Source organism: Heloderma suspectum, chromosome 12 (genome assembly GCF_057233095.1).
Source record: "Heloderma suspectum isolate Gila_16-S chromosome 12, 16-S_ref, whole genome shotgun sequence".
Taxonomy (NCBI): domain Eukaryota; kingdom Metazoa; phylum Chordata; class Lepidosauria; order Squamata; family Helodermatidae; genus Heloderma; species Heloderma suspectum.
In genome coordinates, this window is record NC_139469.1 from 23639011 (window position 1) to 23654116 (window position 15106).

At 52.6% G+C, this 15106-nt stretch overlaps 1 protein-coding gene across 15 annotated transcripts in view; it reads right to left on the reverse strand.

The window, feature by feature from the left end:
- Positions 1 to 4912: 4912 nt before the first annotated feature.
- Positions 4913 to 15106, reverse strand: part of CAPN15 (calpain 15) — a 132113-nt gene continuing 121919 nt past the window's right edge. For 14 of the 15 annotated variants that reach the window (XM_084818778.1, XM_084818781.1, XM_084818782.1 and 11 more), the window contains 3 exons: positions 14061 to 14227; positions 12785 to 12963; positions 4913 to 9360 (listed from right to left, as the gene is read on the reverse strand). In XM_084818778.1, the coding sequence (XP_084674904.1) occupies positions 9183 to 9360; positions 12785 to 12963; positions 14061 to 14227 (524 nt within the window). In that variant the 3' untranslated portion in view covers positions 4913 to 9182. Of the gene's footprint in view, positions 9361 to 12784; positions 12964 to 14060; positions 14228 to 14374; positions 14386 to 15106 lie in introns of all 15 variants that reach the window. The other variant, XM_084818786.1, reaches the window with a different exon arrangement.

Below are 15106 nucleotides of genomic sequence, written 5' to 3' on the forward strand. Positions count from 1 at the left end.
AAACTCAACATTAAAAAAACGAAGATCATGGCATCTGGCCCCATCACTTCCTGGCATATAGAAGGGGAAGAAATGGAAGCAGTGACAGATTTTACTTTCTTGGGCTCCAAGATCACCGCAGACGGTGACTGTAGCCATGAAATTAAAAGACACTTGCTCCTTGGGAGGAAAGCTATGGCAAACCTAGACAGCATAGTAAGAAGCAGAGACATCACCTTGCCAACAAAGGTCCGTCTAATCAAAGCTATGGTTTTCCCAGTAGTAATGTATGGCTGTGAGAGCTGGACTATAAGGAAGGCTGAGCGCTGAAGAATTGATGCTTTCGAACTGTGGTGCTGGAGAAGACTCTTACGAGTCCCCTGGACTGCAAGGAGGTCAAATCAGTCCATCCTAAAGGAAATCAACCCTGAGTGCTCATTGGAAGGACAGATACTGAAGCTGAAGCTCCAATATTTTGGCCACCTAATGCGAAGAGAAAACTCCCTGGAAAAGACCCTGATGCTGGGAAAGACTGAAGGCAAAAGGAGAAGGGGTCGGCAGAGGATGAGATGGCTAGATAGCATCACGGATGCAATGAATATGAACTTGAGCATGCTCCGGGAGAGAGCGCAGGACAGGAAGGCCTGGCGTGCTATGGTCCATGGGGTCACGAAGAGTCGGACACGACTGAACGACTGAACAACAACAACAAACCCACCCCAAGTGTCCACCTGAACAGCCAGGTTTTCAAACCCCAGCGGAAGCTCATCAAAGAGGGGGTGGAGGTCTCTAGGGAGGGAATTCCACAAAGTAAAGCAACAGTAACCTGGCAATGTGAACATATCAAAGTTAGCATAAAGTAGGAGCATTAACTCAGGGAATGATCAGATGAAATGAGGCCAAGTTGTAGCAGGAATAATTTAGGATAGAAAGCAGGAAATACTTTCCATTTAGTTGACTAAGCAGTTAGATGATATCTGGTGAAGGTGGTGAATTGCCTGCTGGAGTCCTTTAGAGCAGTGGTAGGCAAAGTGATGCCCACAGACACCAATGTGCCCCCGGACACCTTTCTTGCTGCCCATCAAGGTGCCCTACCCTTCCCACTTAAAAAGAGCCAGGGAACAAGTGGGCAGCAGCATCTCCTGCTACTCCTTCTCACCGCCATCGTTGTCTGGGCCAGAGTGTGAGGCAGGCAAACAAGCTGGTTGCCAGGGAGAAGAGGAGGAGCAACTCCCACAGGGTCTTCATCAGTGGGCCCCTGCTGGGGTCTGGGCCCTTGTCAGGTGCCTGACCATGCTTAGCTTGTCCATGTGTCCTACTTTACAGAGGATAGTCCTCTATTTGAAGGTGTCCTCTGCTTGAAGGGCTGCCTGGTTTAAAGGGAAAGAACCATCAGAAGGGAGAGTGCAGAGGCCTTCATGATGTCCATCCATAGTTAGCACCTGGACAGCAGATGGAGCAGGTCTTCTGGTCACTGTCTTCCCCAGTGTGGTGAGATGTATGGCCTTTCCGTTTAAATATAGTAATTATTTCTAAATCGGCACCTATAAATATGCATTAGCAAATGCAAATTGTACAGATATCTGCGTCTTCAAAGGTCCTCTTTTTTAAGGGATGCATGTCTTCTTCTTTTGGGAGATGCAGAAGTGGCCACCCTAATGAACCCTTGTCAGAAATGGCAGACTGCTGTAAATCTGGGATATCCTGCTGCCAAAGTGAGTCACTGGGCTGCATTCATGACCGATCTCCCTTCCAGTGTAAATGTCAGGGTTGGATCTGAGCCCATAGAGTCCCAAAGCAGCTCTGATTCTGAGGAGGAGATAGAGTCCGTGGGAGAGGAACCCCCTCAGGCTTCAGAGGCGCAGCTGGAGGGGGAGCCCCTCCCTGCTCACATTCCTGGGAGTGATACTGACCCTGGCATGGAAAGGGAGGGACAACTTGAGCTTTTAGATGCGAGGCGCAGGCAGAAGCGAGAGATTGCAGGAGCTGAGCTGAGGCACTCAGCCCATTTGGCTCGACGTCAGCAGTTATGCCCCGAGGCCCCACAGGAAAGGGGGAGAATTTCCCCTCCTACTCCTTAAGTTCAGAGAGTTGCTGCACTTTTCTCCAAATGGAGACCAACTGACGTCCTAACCCTTAGAAACCCCTGGTAGGCTGTTCCTTTGTCTTTCCTCTGAGTCTCAGGCAATTAGCATCTGTAAGCTTCATTAGGATGAATGAAAATAAAGCTTTGGAAAGCAGAATCAACAGTCAGCCCCTTTTGTCTGACTGTTGATTCTGGCTATTGGAGGGCTCAGACTACAGGGGCATTCCTGACAGTAAAGCTGAGGGGTAGGAGCTTTGGAGACTTGATAAAGGCAGCCATGTCATAAGACAGGAGCATCCAAGCATCCCCCCTCCTGTTTCTGTGTGCCCTGCACTTAGCACCAGATGGTCTGCAAAGGTGCCATCGGGCTCTGACCAACAAGCTGACAAATGCACCGCCGTGTTGGCTGAGTAGCAGGGCTCGTTCCCCTGGCCTGCTGTCATCTCCAAGCCAAGGACACCTTCCTGAGCCACACTCTGTGCAAGGAGCCTGGAGAGGCAGGACAGGAGGAAGAGGATGAATCCAGCTCTCCACCGGTGCTGCCATTCCTCTCTGCGAAAAAAATCCATCAAGTTGACGTCTGAGAAAGCAGGCTTCTACCTGTGCTAGCTCCAGGTTCTGGAGGGGTCCTTGGGCATGATCTCCTTAGTGGCCCTCACTTCCCCCAGCACGCCCACATGCTCCTGGCCACCGCTGCCACCTTCAGTTCACTTTTGCCCTGTTCTTCTGGGCCCAATCCACTCGGAGGGAAAGGGTGAGGAAAGTGGTGTGGGGGGGGGGAGGTGAACAGGAAGCGACAGTGAGGAAGAACTGCAGGGACTCCAGGAGTTGGCAGTGGGCCCCCCGCTGAAGCAAGGGCCTCAGCAGGTGCCCAGCAATGCCAGCCACTGACGGGGGACTTGGTTCTTACTTGTGAAAGCTCATACTGCAGTAAATCAGTAAACCGGATTGTGTCCAGTTAATTGATTCTAAGTTCCATTGATTTCAATGAGAGAATGAGTGTGTGTGTTAAGGACATTGGAACCAATGACCTAGGGAGGCGGCGGGCTCTCCCACACTGGAGGCCTTCAAGACGAGGCTGAACAGCCACCTGCCAGGGATGCTCTGACTTGGATTCCTGCACTGAGCAGGGGGTTGGACTCGATGGCCTTGTAGGCCCCTTCCAACCCTACTATTCTAGGATCCTAGGATTCCCCTGGTGTGTGTGCACGCACGTGTATACAATTCCCCAGGGAGGTGGTGGGCTCTCCCACTCTGCAGGCCTTCAAGACGAGGCTGGACAGCCACCTGTCAGGGATGCTCTGACTTGGATTCCTGCACTGAGCAGGGGGTTGGACTGGATGGCCTTGTAGGCCCCTTCCAACCCTGCTATTCTAGGATCCTAGGATTCCCCTGGTGTGCGTGCACGCACGTGTATACAATTCCCCAGGGAGGTGGTGGGCTCTCGCACACTGGAGGCCTTCAAGACGAGGCTGAACAGCCACCTGCCAGGGATGCTCTGACTTGGATTCCTGCACTGAGCAGGGGGTTGGACTCGATGGCCTTGTAGGCCCCTTCCAACCCTGCTATTCTAGGATCCTAGGATTCCCCTGGTGTGCGTGCACGCACGTGTATACAATTCCCCAGGGAGGTGGTGGGCTCTCGCACACTGGAGGCCTTCAAGACGAGGCTGGACAGCCACCTGCCAGGGATGCTCTGACTTGGATTCCTGCACTGAGCAGGGGGCTGGACTCGATGGCCTTGCAGGCCCCTTCCAACCCTGCTATTCTACGATTCAAAGATTCCCCTGGTGCGCGTGCACACGCACGCATGTGTATACAATTCCCGAGGGAGGTGGTGGGCTCTCCCACACTGGAGGCGTTCAAGACGAGGTTGGACAGCCACCTGTCAGGGATGCTCTGACTTGGATTCCTGCACTGAGCAGGGGGCTGGACTCGATGGCCTTGCAAGCCCCTTCCAACCCTACCATTCTATGACTCTGTGACAGACTTAAGAACATAAAAGCTGCCCTGCTCAGTGGCGCAGCGCTAAAGTCTGAAGTGTTCATTATGACAGTCCCCATAGCCCAAATCCGTATCCACAAATCTGTTTTAGCCGTTTTAATATCCACCAGGAACAGATCTTTTGTGAAGGCTGGGGCAACTGATGCTTTTCTTTGGATTCTGCTGCCACCTGCTGTTGATCACCCTGCCAACAGAGGATAGCGCTTCACGTATCTGACAATGACTCTAGTCAACAAAAGTTTATGTAATAATAAATGTGATAGTCTTTAAGATACCAGATTTCCCTTTTCTTAGTGTCTCATCTTTGTTACCTGTCTTGAGAAAAGACAGGACTGAAAGTGAACTAACTAAACTCACAATTAGAAGTCGCATTAAGTCAAGGGCAGTGGGATGTTTCCATCTTTTGGTCATGATGAAATCCTGGTGCATGCACTCCCATCTTCCATGGCCTGATGGGCTATGGTCTTCCTCCCTCCCATACGCACATTCAGTCTAGAATGCAGGCAGTAGAGCACAGATGGGCAACTTGTGGCTCTCCAGATGTTTTGGCTTACAGCTCCCATCAGCCCTAGCCAGCATAGCCAATGGTGCGGCATCATGGGAGTTATAGGCTAAAACATCTGCAGGGCCACAAGTTGTCCATCCCTGCAGTAGAGGATAAAATCTGTGCCCAAGGCCAGATTTTGAGCAATTCATGAAATATATCCATTCCTATACAAAGAAGAAACTGTTGGTGATGTGTGTGTGTGTGTGTGTATATGTGTACAGAAGATGTGTAAAGGATACCATTCCATCCCCTCCAGCAAAGTGTATCTGGCAATAACATCTCAAGCAAGTCAAACAATTAAAAAACAAAACTTTTGTTTTTATTATTTGGTCCTTCGGAACCTGAGTTTGAAAACCACCCATGGGATAATTCGTATTATACATGGACTGATTACAGATTTGATTTACAATTGATAAAATATCCTATGTTTTCTTAAGAGCTGGACAATATTTACATGGTTAAAAATTATTCACAGCTCGGCGAGAGAGTGAACAGAAAGACAAAAAAAAAAACATAAAAAAGGAGAAAAAGACAGGAGACGTCTTGGACAGAGTAAAAACAAATACATTTGGAAGAAATGGGTGGCAGTGTCAGGAAAGGAGGAAGTAGACACAGAATGAACACTGATTTGCAGGGGGCGGGGAGCTGATGGGACAAACAGGAAGAGGGAGAAAGTCAACTTCCTGCTCACTGCTACCTGTTCGGGTGGAGAGGAAATGGAACTGGGAGGGGGCAGGAATATATTCGCATGAAACAATGTTGGCACTGCTGCCTCATCCCCAAAAGGACCTGGCAATGCCACTTTAGCCCTCAGCTCAGGAGACTCTGCCCTTCCCTGGCTCCCATTGCCAGGTTGGCAATGCTCCTCAGTAGCAAAGCTGACTGCACCTTCTGCCTCCTGAGAGCATATCTGCACTGCAAATGCATTGGTTTGATACCAACTTAAACGGTCATGGCTTCCATCCAAATAATCCTGGGGTTTTTAACTGATGAGGGAGTGCTGAGCATGGTTAGGAGATTCCCTCCCTCTGGCTTCCCAAGTTCCCCTGGGAAGAGGGAACTGGGATATTTAATTTAATTTCTTATAATAGCTGAAGCTCTCTGGGCAGTTCACAAAAAATATTAAGCCGCATGAAGCCTGTAGCATAGGTCTGCCCCTCCTCCCTCACGGAGAAGAAAGGAATCGTAAACCAGCGTAAGTCCATAGTGAAGACATGCCCCATGAGGCCACTGCTTAAAATGGTATGGCTGTAGCAAAATAGCTTGAGTTCAATGCACTCTCCTCACAGCACACTGGATGGACTGCAAAGACCAGCAGATTCAGAGAATGGCCACTGCCGAACCCCTGGCTGTTAGACGAGCTCAACCCTTTGGAGAGAGGCGCTCCCAAGAAGAGCAGACATCTGACCAGCCTGCACCACCCTCCATCCCTGTCACAGCGGCCGATTCTGGAATTGCTTGCCACAAAGTTTCCAGCAACCTATATTTCCCAGAAGTCCCTCGCAGGAAAGAATTAGTGCAAATGTTACCATACTCTTTGAAAGTAGGGCCGCCACCTTCTCCTGACAGAGCTCTCCAGTGTCTTTAGCAGCCATGTGGCAGGCAGAAACTGGTGAAACATCTCCCCATTGCTGCATCTCTATGCTTGGATAACGCTTCACCTGCTGAATCTCTGCCTGCCACAGAGCTAGTAAAGGTAGAGGAGCTCTTCCACAGGGCGCAGGGGCAGGTGATGGGGAAGAGATGGTAACCCTTCTCGGAAGGTGAATTAAAATGTGGCTTGAGGGAGGGAGGAAAAACAGTTCCTCTCACCGAGGCCATGATCATTGCAGACCCCTCGCATGACTTTATCCTTAAGGGGAGGGAAGAATACAGGGCACTCTGATTAAGCAACTGGGATCCTATCAAAACCAGAGAAACATAAGGAACTAGATGACACACAGGTCATTTTTATGGCTACCCAGGTATTCTTGTGTGCTCCCCTATAGGTCTGGCACTGGTTACACCCCATAGATGGCAGTGTTCCATCTGTGAACAGCCTATGGTGGTAGAGACTCCCTGAAGGATGACACATTTTTTCCAGCTTCTACGCTCAAAGCTATTAAGAGCCCCAAACGTCCACCACAGGAGATGCCAATGATCAAGGGGCTGATAACAATGACAACATTATTATGTTATCTGCCCCAGAATATGGAAGCGAATGCGGAGGGGTGGCTGGTGGCAGGTTCAGCTCACAGTTGGTTACCGGCAAAGCTCCCGGGGGTCTTTTGAAGCTGTGTTCCAAGTTCAGGCCCAGCCTTCTGCTTTCCCTTGCACTCACCCTTGGGTGCTCAGCACGGGTGGCCTTGGGAGGTGAAACGAATGGGTGTCTTGACTGACGGACTGCTCGTGCGAATGGCAAGGCCCGTCTTCTAAGGCAGGCCTTGGACACACATTAGAGCACAACACAACGCGCAAGGGCCTTGCTGGTGATGGGCCTTCGCACTCCCACCCCCATGTTCCCCAGGATGCACCCCTCCAACCCTGTGACCGAACCAATGAAGTTGGCAGTACGATGCCATCCCTGCTACCCTGTGCCTGAGCCCACGACGTGGACTAGAAACCCTGTTCCTGATACCCTGTTACCGAGTCCCAACTCCACAAATACATCTGTTGTGCTCAGCCCTGCTCTGGGCCCGCAGAGGGCAAGAGTTGTACCCTTTGGCCTCTTGCTGTACAACTGTCCCCAAGTGTTGGGCTCATCCCTGTTTGAAGCTGGCATGTGCAGTGGGGTCAGTTCGGCGTCTTCTGCGAGGGTGGTAACAGAGACCGGCCTCTCCCCTACAAAGGCTCCAGCTGAGCCTCAGGAGGCACAACAGAAACCTCTTCCCAGTATAAGGCTTGTCTCCTTGGGGGGGGGGGGGTCCTTTACAGGTGGGTTTAAAAGCTCCCTTTCAGGAGGCTGAGCATCAAACTGCAAAGCAGATTGGTGGAGAGTCAAAAGTGCTAGATGGACGGAACTGGGGGTGAAAGTTGTCAGGTGAGCCTCACCTGGTGGCTTTCAAATTAGCGCTACACTGGAAGCACGGAAGGCACAAGGGGAGGTCAAGTCGGTGAAGGACATACATTTTCTTCCTCCACCTCCACTGCTGACCCCTGGCTATTCTCCCTCTGGGCCAGCCTTCCCCCAACCTGGGGTGTTCCAGATGTGCTGGGCACACATCTGGAGGGCCCCAGGTTGCAGGGAGACTGCTCTGGGTTGTGGACTGCCAGGAACAGAAATGGGAAGCACTCAGGCTCTTCGATGCCATGCAGTTGCCAGGTTCAGAACTGTAAATGGACTTCCTAGCCCTTTCAGAAGTCCCAGGCAGCGGTGCCTCCTCGCACACTCCCAATCTCTTCCTTGTAGCTCACAGCCATTGGTCCCCAAACCCCTCACGTCCCTACCGAGTGTTCCCAACAAAAGACATACAGGCAAGCTGCTCTGCACGGAGCAAAAACGCAATGATCAACTTCCGCCTTGGGGCAGATGTCCCCTGCTATCCTCAGGAGGTCAGAGGTGGCAGGGAAACAGCTTGCAGCCTGCTTGGAAAGGTGTGCTTCTCTGGCTTTTGTTGCTCCACTTGTTTCCTCCGCGCAAGCTGGGGTGGAGTTCTTCTTGAGAGACATGGGGGTAGGAACAGAAGCAGAGGAGGCAAGTAAGGGATCTTATCCCCAACTCCACATTGTTACAGCAGCAGGTTCCATTGTTCACGCTTAGGCCAGCCTTGCAGAAAAGTACAAAAATAATAATAAATGACCAGCCCACACAACATTTCCCCGCCCCCAGCCAGCGCTCCCACTGTGTGTGCTGCACAACAGCTTACATGTTGGCCTGGCCTGTTACTCACCCAGCAAGAACTGCTGCTCACCCTAGGCGAGTGGCAAACTGCAGCTACATCCAACTGACTCCCCCACCCTACACATGCACACACAAATCTTTATCACCCAGCCACCCCCACTGCTCAGAGGGAGATGAAATCCAGCACCCCTCCATCTGCAAATGGTAATTCCCAGAGAGAGGAGGAGGGTGCCTATATATCCCTCATCCCAAACTGCACCCCACTGCCCCCAGCTGACACAACTAACAGTGTGGTGAGGCAGACACACAGACAGACTCATTGGCCAGAGGTATATTGTTGCAGCCTTAGGATTTTTGGCGGCTGTGGGAAGGGCCACATCCCAGGGCTCAGCATCTGGACGCATCCATGCCTCTCCTGCACCAGAGCCCAGATCGCCTCCTCCTCCAGGCTATGAAATTCCCTTGCTCTCCTATTCTGACGGCAGCTCTGGATAAAGTGCATCATCTGTTGGGGGGGGGGGAAGTGGAGAGGGGACCGCAAGGGAGTGGGAACCTGAGCAGCTCCCTGCCTGGCCCCAGGGGATGGGAGGAAAGGCGCTTGGCATGAGACCCGCAGTCCGTCTGTCTGTCCATCCTCCTCCTCCTCCACCTGGCGGCTCAGTAATGGCGGCTCGGACAACGCCCGAGACAGGTGGGGCCAGAAAAAAGGCAGAAGCAGAAGAGGGGCAGGGCAGGTGGGGCCATTTGTCATAGCGGCCGGGGCCCGTGTAGTCCCGCCACCTCAGGGGTGAGCAGCGGGTTGTGCGTCCCCTTGGTCGACATCCAGTCATTCAGAAAGGCCTGGTTGGCTTTGCGGTGGGCCAGGCGGTGTGTGATGGAGAACCCGGCGTTGCCTTCCAGCTGGGACAAAATCACCAGCACCTGCCTGGAGGAGAACAAAAGCAGGGAGGGGAATGAATGAGTCAGAGAGAGAGAGAGAGAGAGAGAGAGAGAGAGAGGGAAATGTGGGTTTGCCGAAGGCTAGAGGCTCAGAGCAAGGCCTGGAAGCAGCGGCAACAATGTGGTTCCAGCTTGGCAACTGCTCCTGCTGCCACCTGGGTTATCAAGCAGCCCCTTCAGCAACATACAGAGACCCCCGATTTTCTGAAGGCTTCCAACAGATGGACACTTAACAGACTGTAGCAGCAGATTTCCTGCAATGGCAGGAGGTTGGGGTAGATGACTGTCAAGGGAGGCAGGATCCCTGGGCTTTCTCAGTCCCTCTTGATCCACTGCCACCACCTCTCTCAGCTGGCTCTGCCAGACCCAAGAGAGCTCACCAACCTCCTCCCCACCTGGTGAAGGGGTCAGTAGCCACTGAATTTAGCAGTGACCCAGGAAAGAAATAGCAGCAATAGTAGTTTGAGGTAGGTATTTATTTACAAATAAGGGGTAAAGGGATGGGAAGAGAAACAAGACGAAGTACAATTTAGAATTCCCACAAGCACCAATTCCCTGTTTGAAAACCCAACACAGAATATAACAATAAAAGACTACCTGACCTAGTCTACTCACACCTCATGGTAGGATCCTTTGCCAATGCCAGTGCTCCAAGACCTTCCACCCGGGCCGAACGAAGCCAAAGGACAAAGAAGGACGGCTGCTTGTCTCTTTTAACTAAGTCCCTGCCCAGCTTCTAGTTCTCTCGTCCCCACTACCTTCTCTCAAGGAGGATGAGCTGGGTTTTTCACACCTCTCCAGCTGTGCTGGCCCTTTGGCAGGCCACCCTGGTTTACAGCCTTGGGTTTTGATAAGGCCTCCGGCCTGGTGCCTTCGGTCCTGGCATGGCCCACATCTCCTCCTCCCTCCAGGTGGCCTGAATTGTAAATCTTCCTGCAGAATCCTATTCCTTCCCACCATAAAACACTAAAAGCACAACCTAAAATCATATGAGGCAAAGTTAACCCTTCCCCACCATATCTTTGGCCCCATGAGGCCTTCTCCTTGACAATGACCTTGAAGGTCCCTTTCAACTCTATTCTAATGCACAGATGATCTCTACAACCAACATTCTGGCCCAGTACAGACTCAATATTCTGGATCTCTTCACCATGATTAAGAGACCAGAAACGCTGGATTTGAGCTGGGCCTCTGGATAAAATAGGCTTCTGAATCTCCTTGGAAGAGCGCTGTATGCGAGAGATTTTCTGGTAGCCTTGTTTAAGGACCGGGAACTGGGAAGTGCCACCCAGCTGTCCAATGGCTGAACCAATTTCCCATTTCTCCATCATACCAAGCTTTTGGATGAGAGCACGACCACTTGTTGAGTGGCAACCTACCATTTCGCTATGTTCGTTCTCCTCATTGGGAGGGCAATGCATGCAGACAGACCAGCTCGCCAGCTGCTTAGATCAGCTTCCCCAAATGGGGGCCCTTCCAGGTGTTCTGGATTACAGCTCCCACCATGACGGCTGGAGCTGATAGGAGTTGACTGCAAAACATCTGAAGGGCACCAGAGTAGAGAAGGCTGGCTTACAAGAACAGGGTGGTAAATACCACCTGGAAAATGGGAATATGCATTCACGTTCCCCCGCCAGCCCTAAGAAGCAGGGAGACAGTTGTGAGGCTGAGCATCTGCTCACCTCTTGCTTGTATATGCCTGTCTTTCTGCCCCTGTCACCCATTCCCTGATCTTTTTTTGAGTGGGGAGCAATCTGGACTGGCTGATGGGGTGGGGTGTCGCCCTTCACCCTGCATTCTAATTAGCCTGCTGGAAAAACCAAAAGCCAACCAGGGACTCCATCCTTCTGAGTCCCCACCACAAATGGCAATTCCACTGCTAGAGCACATGTGGCAACTTCCTCTGCTACTGCTGCAGCACACATGGCAACTTCCTCTGCTAGAGCACACGTGGCAACTTCCTCCGCTACCACTGGAGCACACGTGGCAACTTCCACTGCTACTGCTCAAGCACATGTGGAAGTTCCACTGCTGGAGCACACGTGGCAACTTCCTCCGCTACCGCTGGAGCACACATGGCAACTTCCTCCGCTACCGCTGGAGCACACATGGCAACTTCCTCTGCTACTGCTGGAGCACACGTGGCAACTTCCTCTGCTACTGCTGGAGCACACGTGGAAGTTCCACTGCTAGAGCACACGTGGTAACTTCCTCTGCTACCACTGGCGCACACGTGGCAACTTCCTCCGCTACTGCTGGAGCACACATGGCAACTTCCTCCGCTACCACTGCAGCACACGTGGCAACTTCCTCCGCTACCGCTGGACCACACGTGGCAACTTCCTCCGCTACCGCTGGAGCACACATGGCAACTTCCTCTGCTACTGTTCGGGCACACGTGGAAGTTCCACTGCTAGAGCACACGTGGCAACTTCCTCTGCTACCGCTGGTGCACACGTGGCAACTTCCTCTGCTACCGCTGGAGCACACATGGCAACTTCCTCCGCTACCACTGCAGCACACGTGGCAACTTCCTCTACTAGAGCACACGTAGCAACTTCCACTGCTACTGCTCGAGCACATGTGAAAGTTCCACTGCTGGAGCACACGTGGCAAATTCTACTGCTAGAGCACACGTAGCAACTTCCACGGCTACCACTGGAGCTGCTAGAGCACATGTGGCAACTTCCACTGCTACCGCTGGAGCACACGTGGCAACTTCCTCTGCTACCGCTGGAGCACACATGGCAACTTCCTCCGCTACTGCTGGAGCACACGTGGCAACTTCCTCTGCTACTGTTTGAGCACACATGGAAGTTCCACTGCTAGAGCACACGTGGCAACTTCCTCTGCTACTGCTGGAGCACACATAGCAACTTCCTCCGCTACCACTGCAGCACACGTGGCAACTTCCTCTGCTAGAGCACACGTGGCAACTTCCACTGCTACTGCTCGAGCACATGTGAAAGTTCCACTGCTGGAGCACACGTGGCAAATTCTACTGCTAGAGCACACGTAGCAACTTCCACGGCTACCACTGGAGCTGCTAGAGCACACGTGGCAACTTCCACTGCTACCACTGGCGCACACGTGGCAACTTCCACTGCTACCGCTGGAGCACACGTGGCAACTTCCACTGCTACCACTGGAGCACACGTGGCAACTTCCTCCGCTACCACTGGAGCACATGTGGCAACTTCCTCCGTTACCACTGGAGCACACGTGGCAACTTCCTCTGCTACTGCTGGAGCACACGTGGCAATTTCCACTGCTAGAGCACACGTGGCAATTTCCACTGCTACTGCTTGAGCACACGTGGAAGTTCCACTGCTGGAGCACACACTGAGAAATTAAACCAGTCCTCTCACAGCTCTGCTTTCCTGTCCATCCAGGCCCTGGCTCCCTCTCACCTGTGCAGTGGTGGCACGCTGTCCTGTGTTTTCAGGCTGCCTCGTGTCGACACCACATTGAAGCTGTCCGTGCAGTCACACTGGACATGCAGGTAGGATTTGGGGTGCCGGTTCTCCACCACGACAATGAGGCCTGCCCAGCCGTGCGTCAGGTAGTAGCAGGTCATCCCTTCGCGCCCCTGTGGAAGCAAACCAGACGGTCAGTCTTCTGAGCTCAGCCACGCGGTGAGTTCTCTCCGCTGCCATCTCACCCCAAGTGGCAATACAGCAGGGCAGCCTTCCCCAACCTGGGGCCCTCCAGATGTGTTGGACAACAACTCCCGGCATGCCCCAGCCAACATATCTGTAGGGCCCCAGGCTGAGGAAGACTGTGGTGGGCTGTTCCAGCCTCCAAGAGCTGGTCAGCCCACCCCGGGTCCACTCTATCTCTGGAGAAAGGTGCATTTTCCCAGGGCTGCATGCTCGATGATAGGAACTTTTCTGTCTTCCAGAAAGCCAACCCACAGACGAAATCCACAAGTATGAGAATAACCGACACCAGGATGCCAGCTTGGAAAAACCTGCAGACCCTGTGTAGCTCAGCGACTTAAAAAGCAATACCTATAAATTAGGGAACTCCAGTCTTGCTTCTACCATGAGCAGCCTTAGGCTGGGCACTGTTCTGTCAGCCTCAACCCCCATGCCTGCAATAGAAGTGACCTGCCTTACAGGGCTGTTGCCTGGAGAAGACTGAAACTGTGCATGTGCAAGGCTCTGAACCCTTCAAAGTGCTATATAAATGCGAAGTATGAGAGCCAGCGAGGACATGCTATGCACGCAGAGTGTCCCAGGTTCAATCCCTAGGCCATCTCCAGTGGAAAGACCTTAGCTATCGGGGTGGGGGGAAATACATTCTGCTAGAAACCCTGGACAGCTGCTGCCAGTCAGAGCAGACCATCTTTTCCCAACCTGGCGCCTTCCAGACATGTTAAACCACAGCTTCCATCATCCCCAATGGCCACGCTGACGGGCGATAAGGGGAGTTGTAGCCCAACTCATCTCGTAGAGCAACAGGTTGGGGAAGGCAATATTGGGCTTGCTGGATGTGTAGTAGAAGGCAGCTTTGTGCACTGATATTATACCTATAGTCAGGAGGATGAAAAGATCCTCACCACCATTTGCCTTTGAGAGCTGACTAAGCATTAGGCTGCAACATTGCCAAGTATGCTGATCATATCAACAGCGCCCTCTAATGGCCACACGTGCGCTGCTGGCAAGTGCGTCGCTTTTCACCCACCTCGTGCCGCTCGCCCTTGTTCTCTGTGAGCAGAATGATGGCATCAGCCAGCGTGGTTGACTGGGCCTCAATCTGCTCCACCATCACCAAGCGGGAGCTGTAGATGGCCAGGATGTAGCTGGAGACCTCGGTGGCTGGGCATCCGCTGCCGGTAGTGGGACTGGACGCTGGTGGAGGAGGGAAGAGGCAAGTCAGGCTGCTGGGGTGTCCATCCATGAGAAGCCTGCCCTGCTGCCCCAAAAACTGAAGCCCTACCTATCCTATTGTCTGGCCTTTCCCTTCCACAGCATCCCCACAGCTCAGCTTAAGGACACAAGCTGCCTTCCTCAGAGCAATACAGGCCTAGTATTCAGTCTCCAAGGCAAGCTAGGCCTGCATGGAAGGGAGGAAGAACAGAACCGTGCAAAACAGTCAGGGTTGAACAACTCCCTCTTGCAGGCACTGGGAAAGCTAGGATTACAACCTTTAAGGGCACAATCCTTTCGAGATGTCTGTCAGCCTCCGAACTCAGAGGCTGACGGGCATCCCATGCAGAGCGGAAGGAGCCTGGAGGCGATCTTCTCCTCCACACTTCTCTCGCTCTGCATTTTTGCTATGCAGGCTGTTTCACCCCTCTAGCTGGGGCTCTAAGGAGCGGGAGGGAAGGAAGGAGGCTGGACAATTCCTTGTAAGCCAGCCTCCCCAGTCCCCTCCCCTCCCTGCCCACAGAACCGCCCTGTGCACCTCCTCTCCGAGGTTGCTTTTTCAACCTCGGAGAGGCAGCCGGTGTGGTTCTCTCCACTCTGGATGCAAGGGGGTGGGGAGCTTAGACTCCTGGGTCCAAGGTTGGAGTGTTGTCTCCAACCTCAGATCCAGGAATTCGAAAAATCCTATGGCCCCGCAGATGCTGTCAAGGGGCCATAGGATTGCTCCCTCCATCAGGAAATCAAGTCACTGTTATCTAGCTGATTATTCGGAGGGAGCCCATTTAAACAAACAGAAGACAGATTCCAATGGAGAACAAAGGGCAAGCTTCTTTCTTGTTCGAGGCTATTCTGAAAACATGA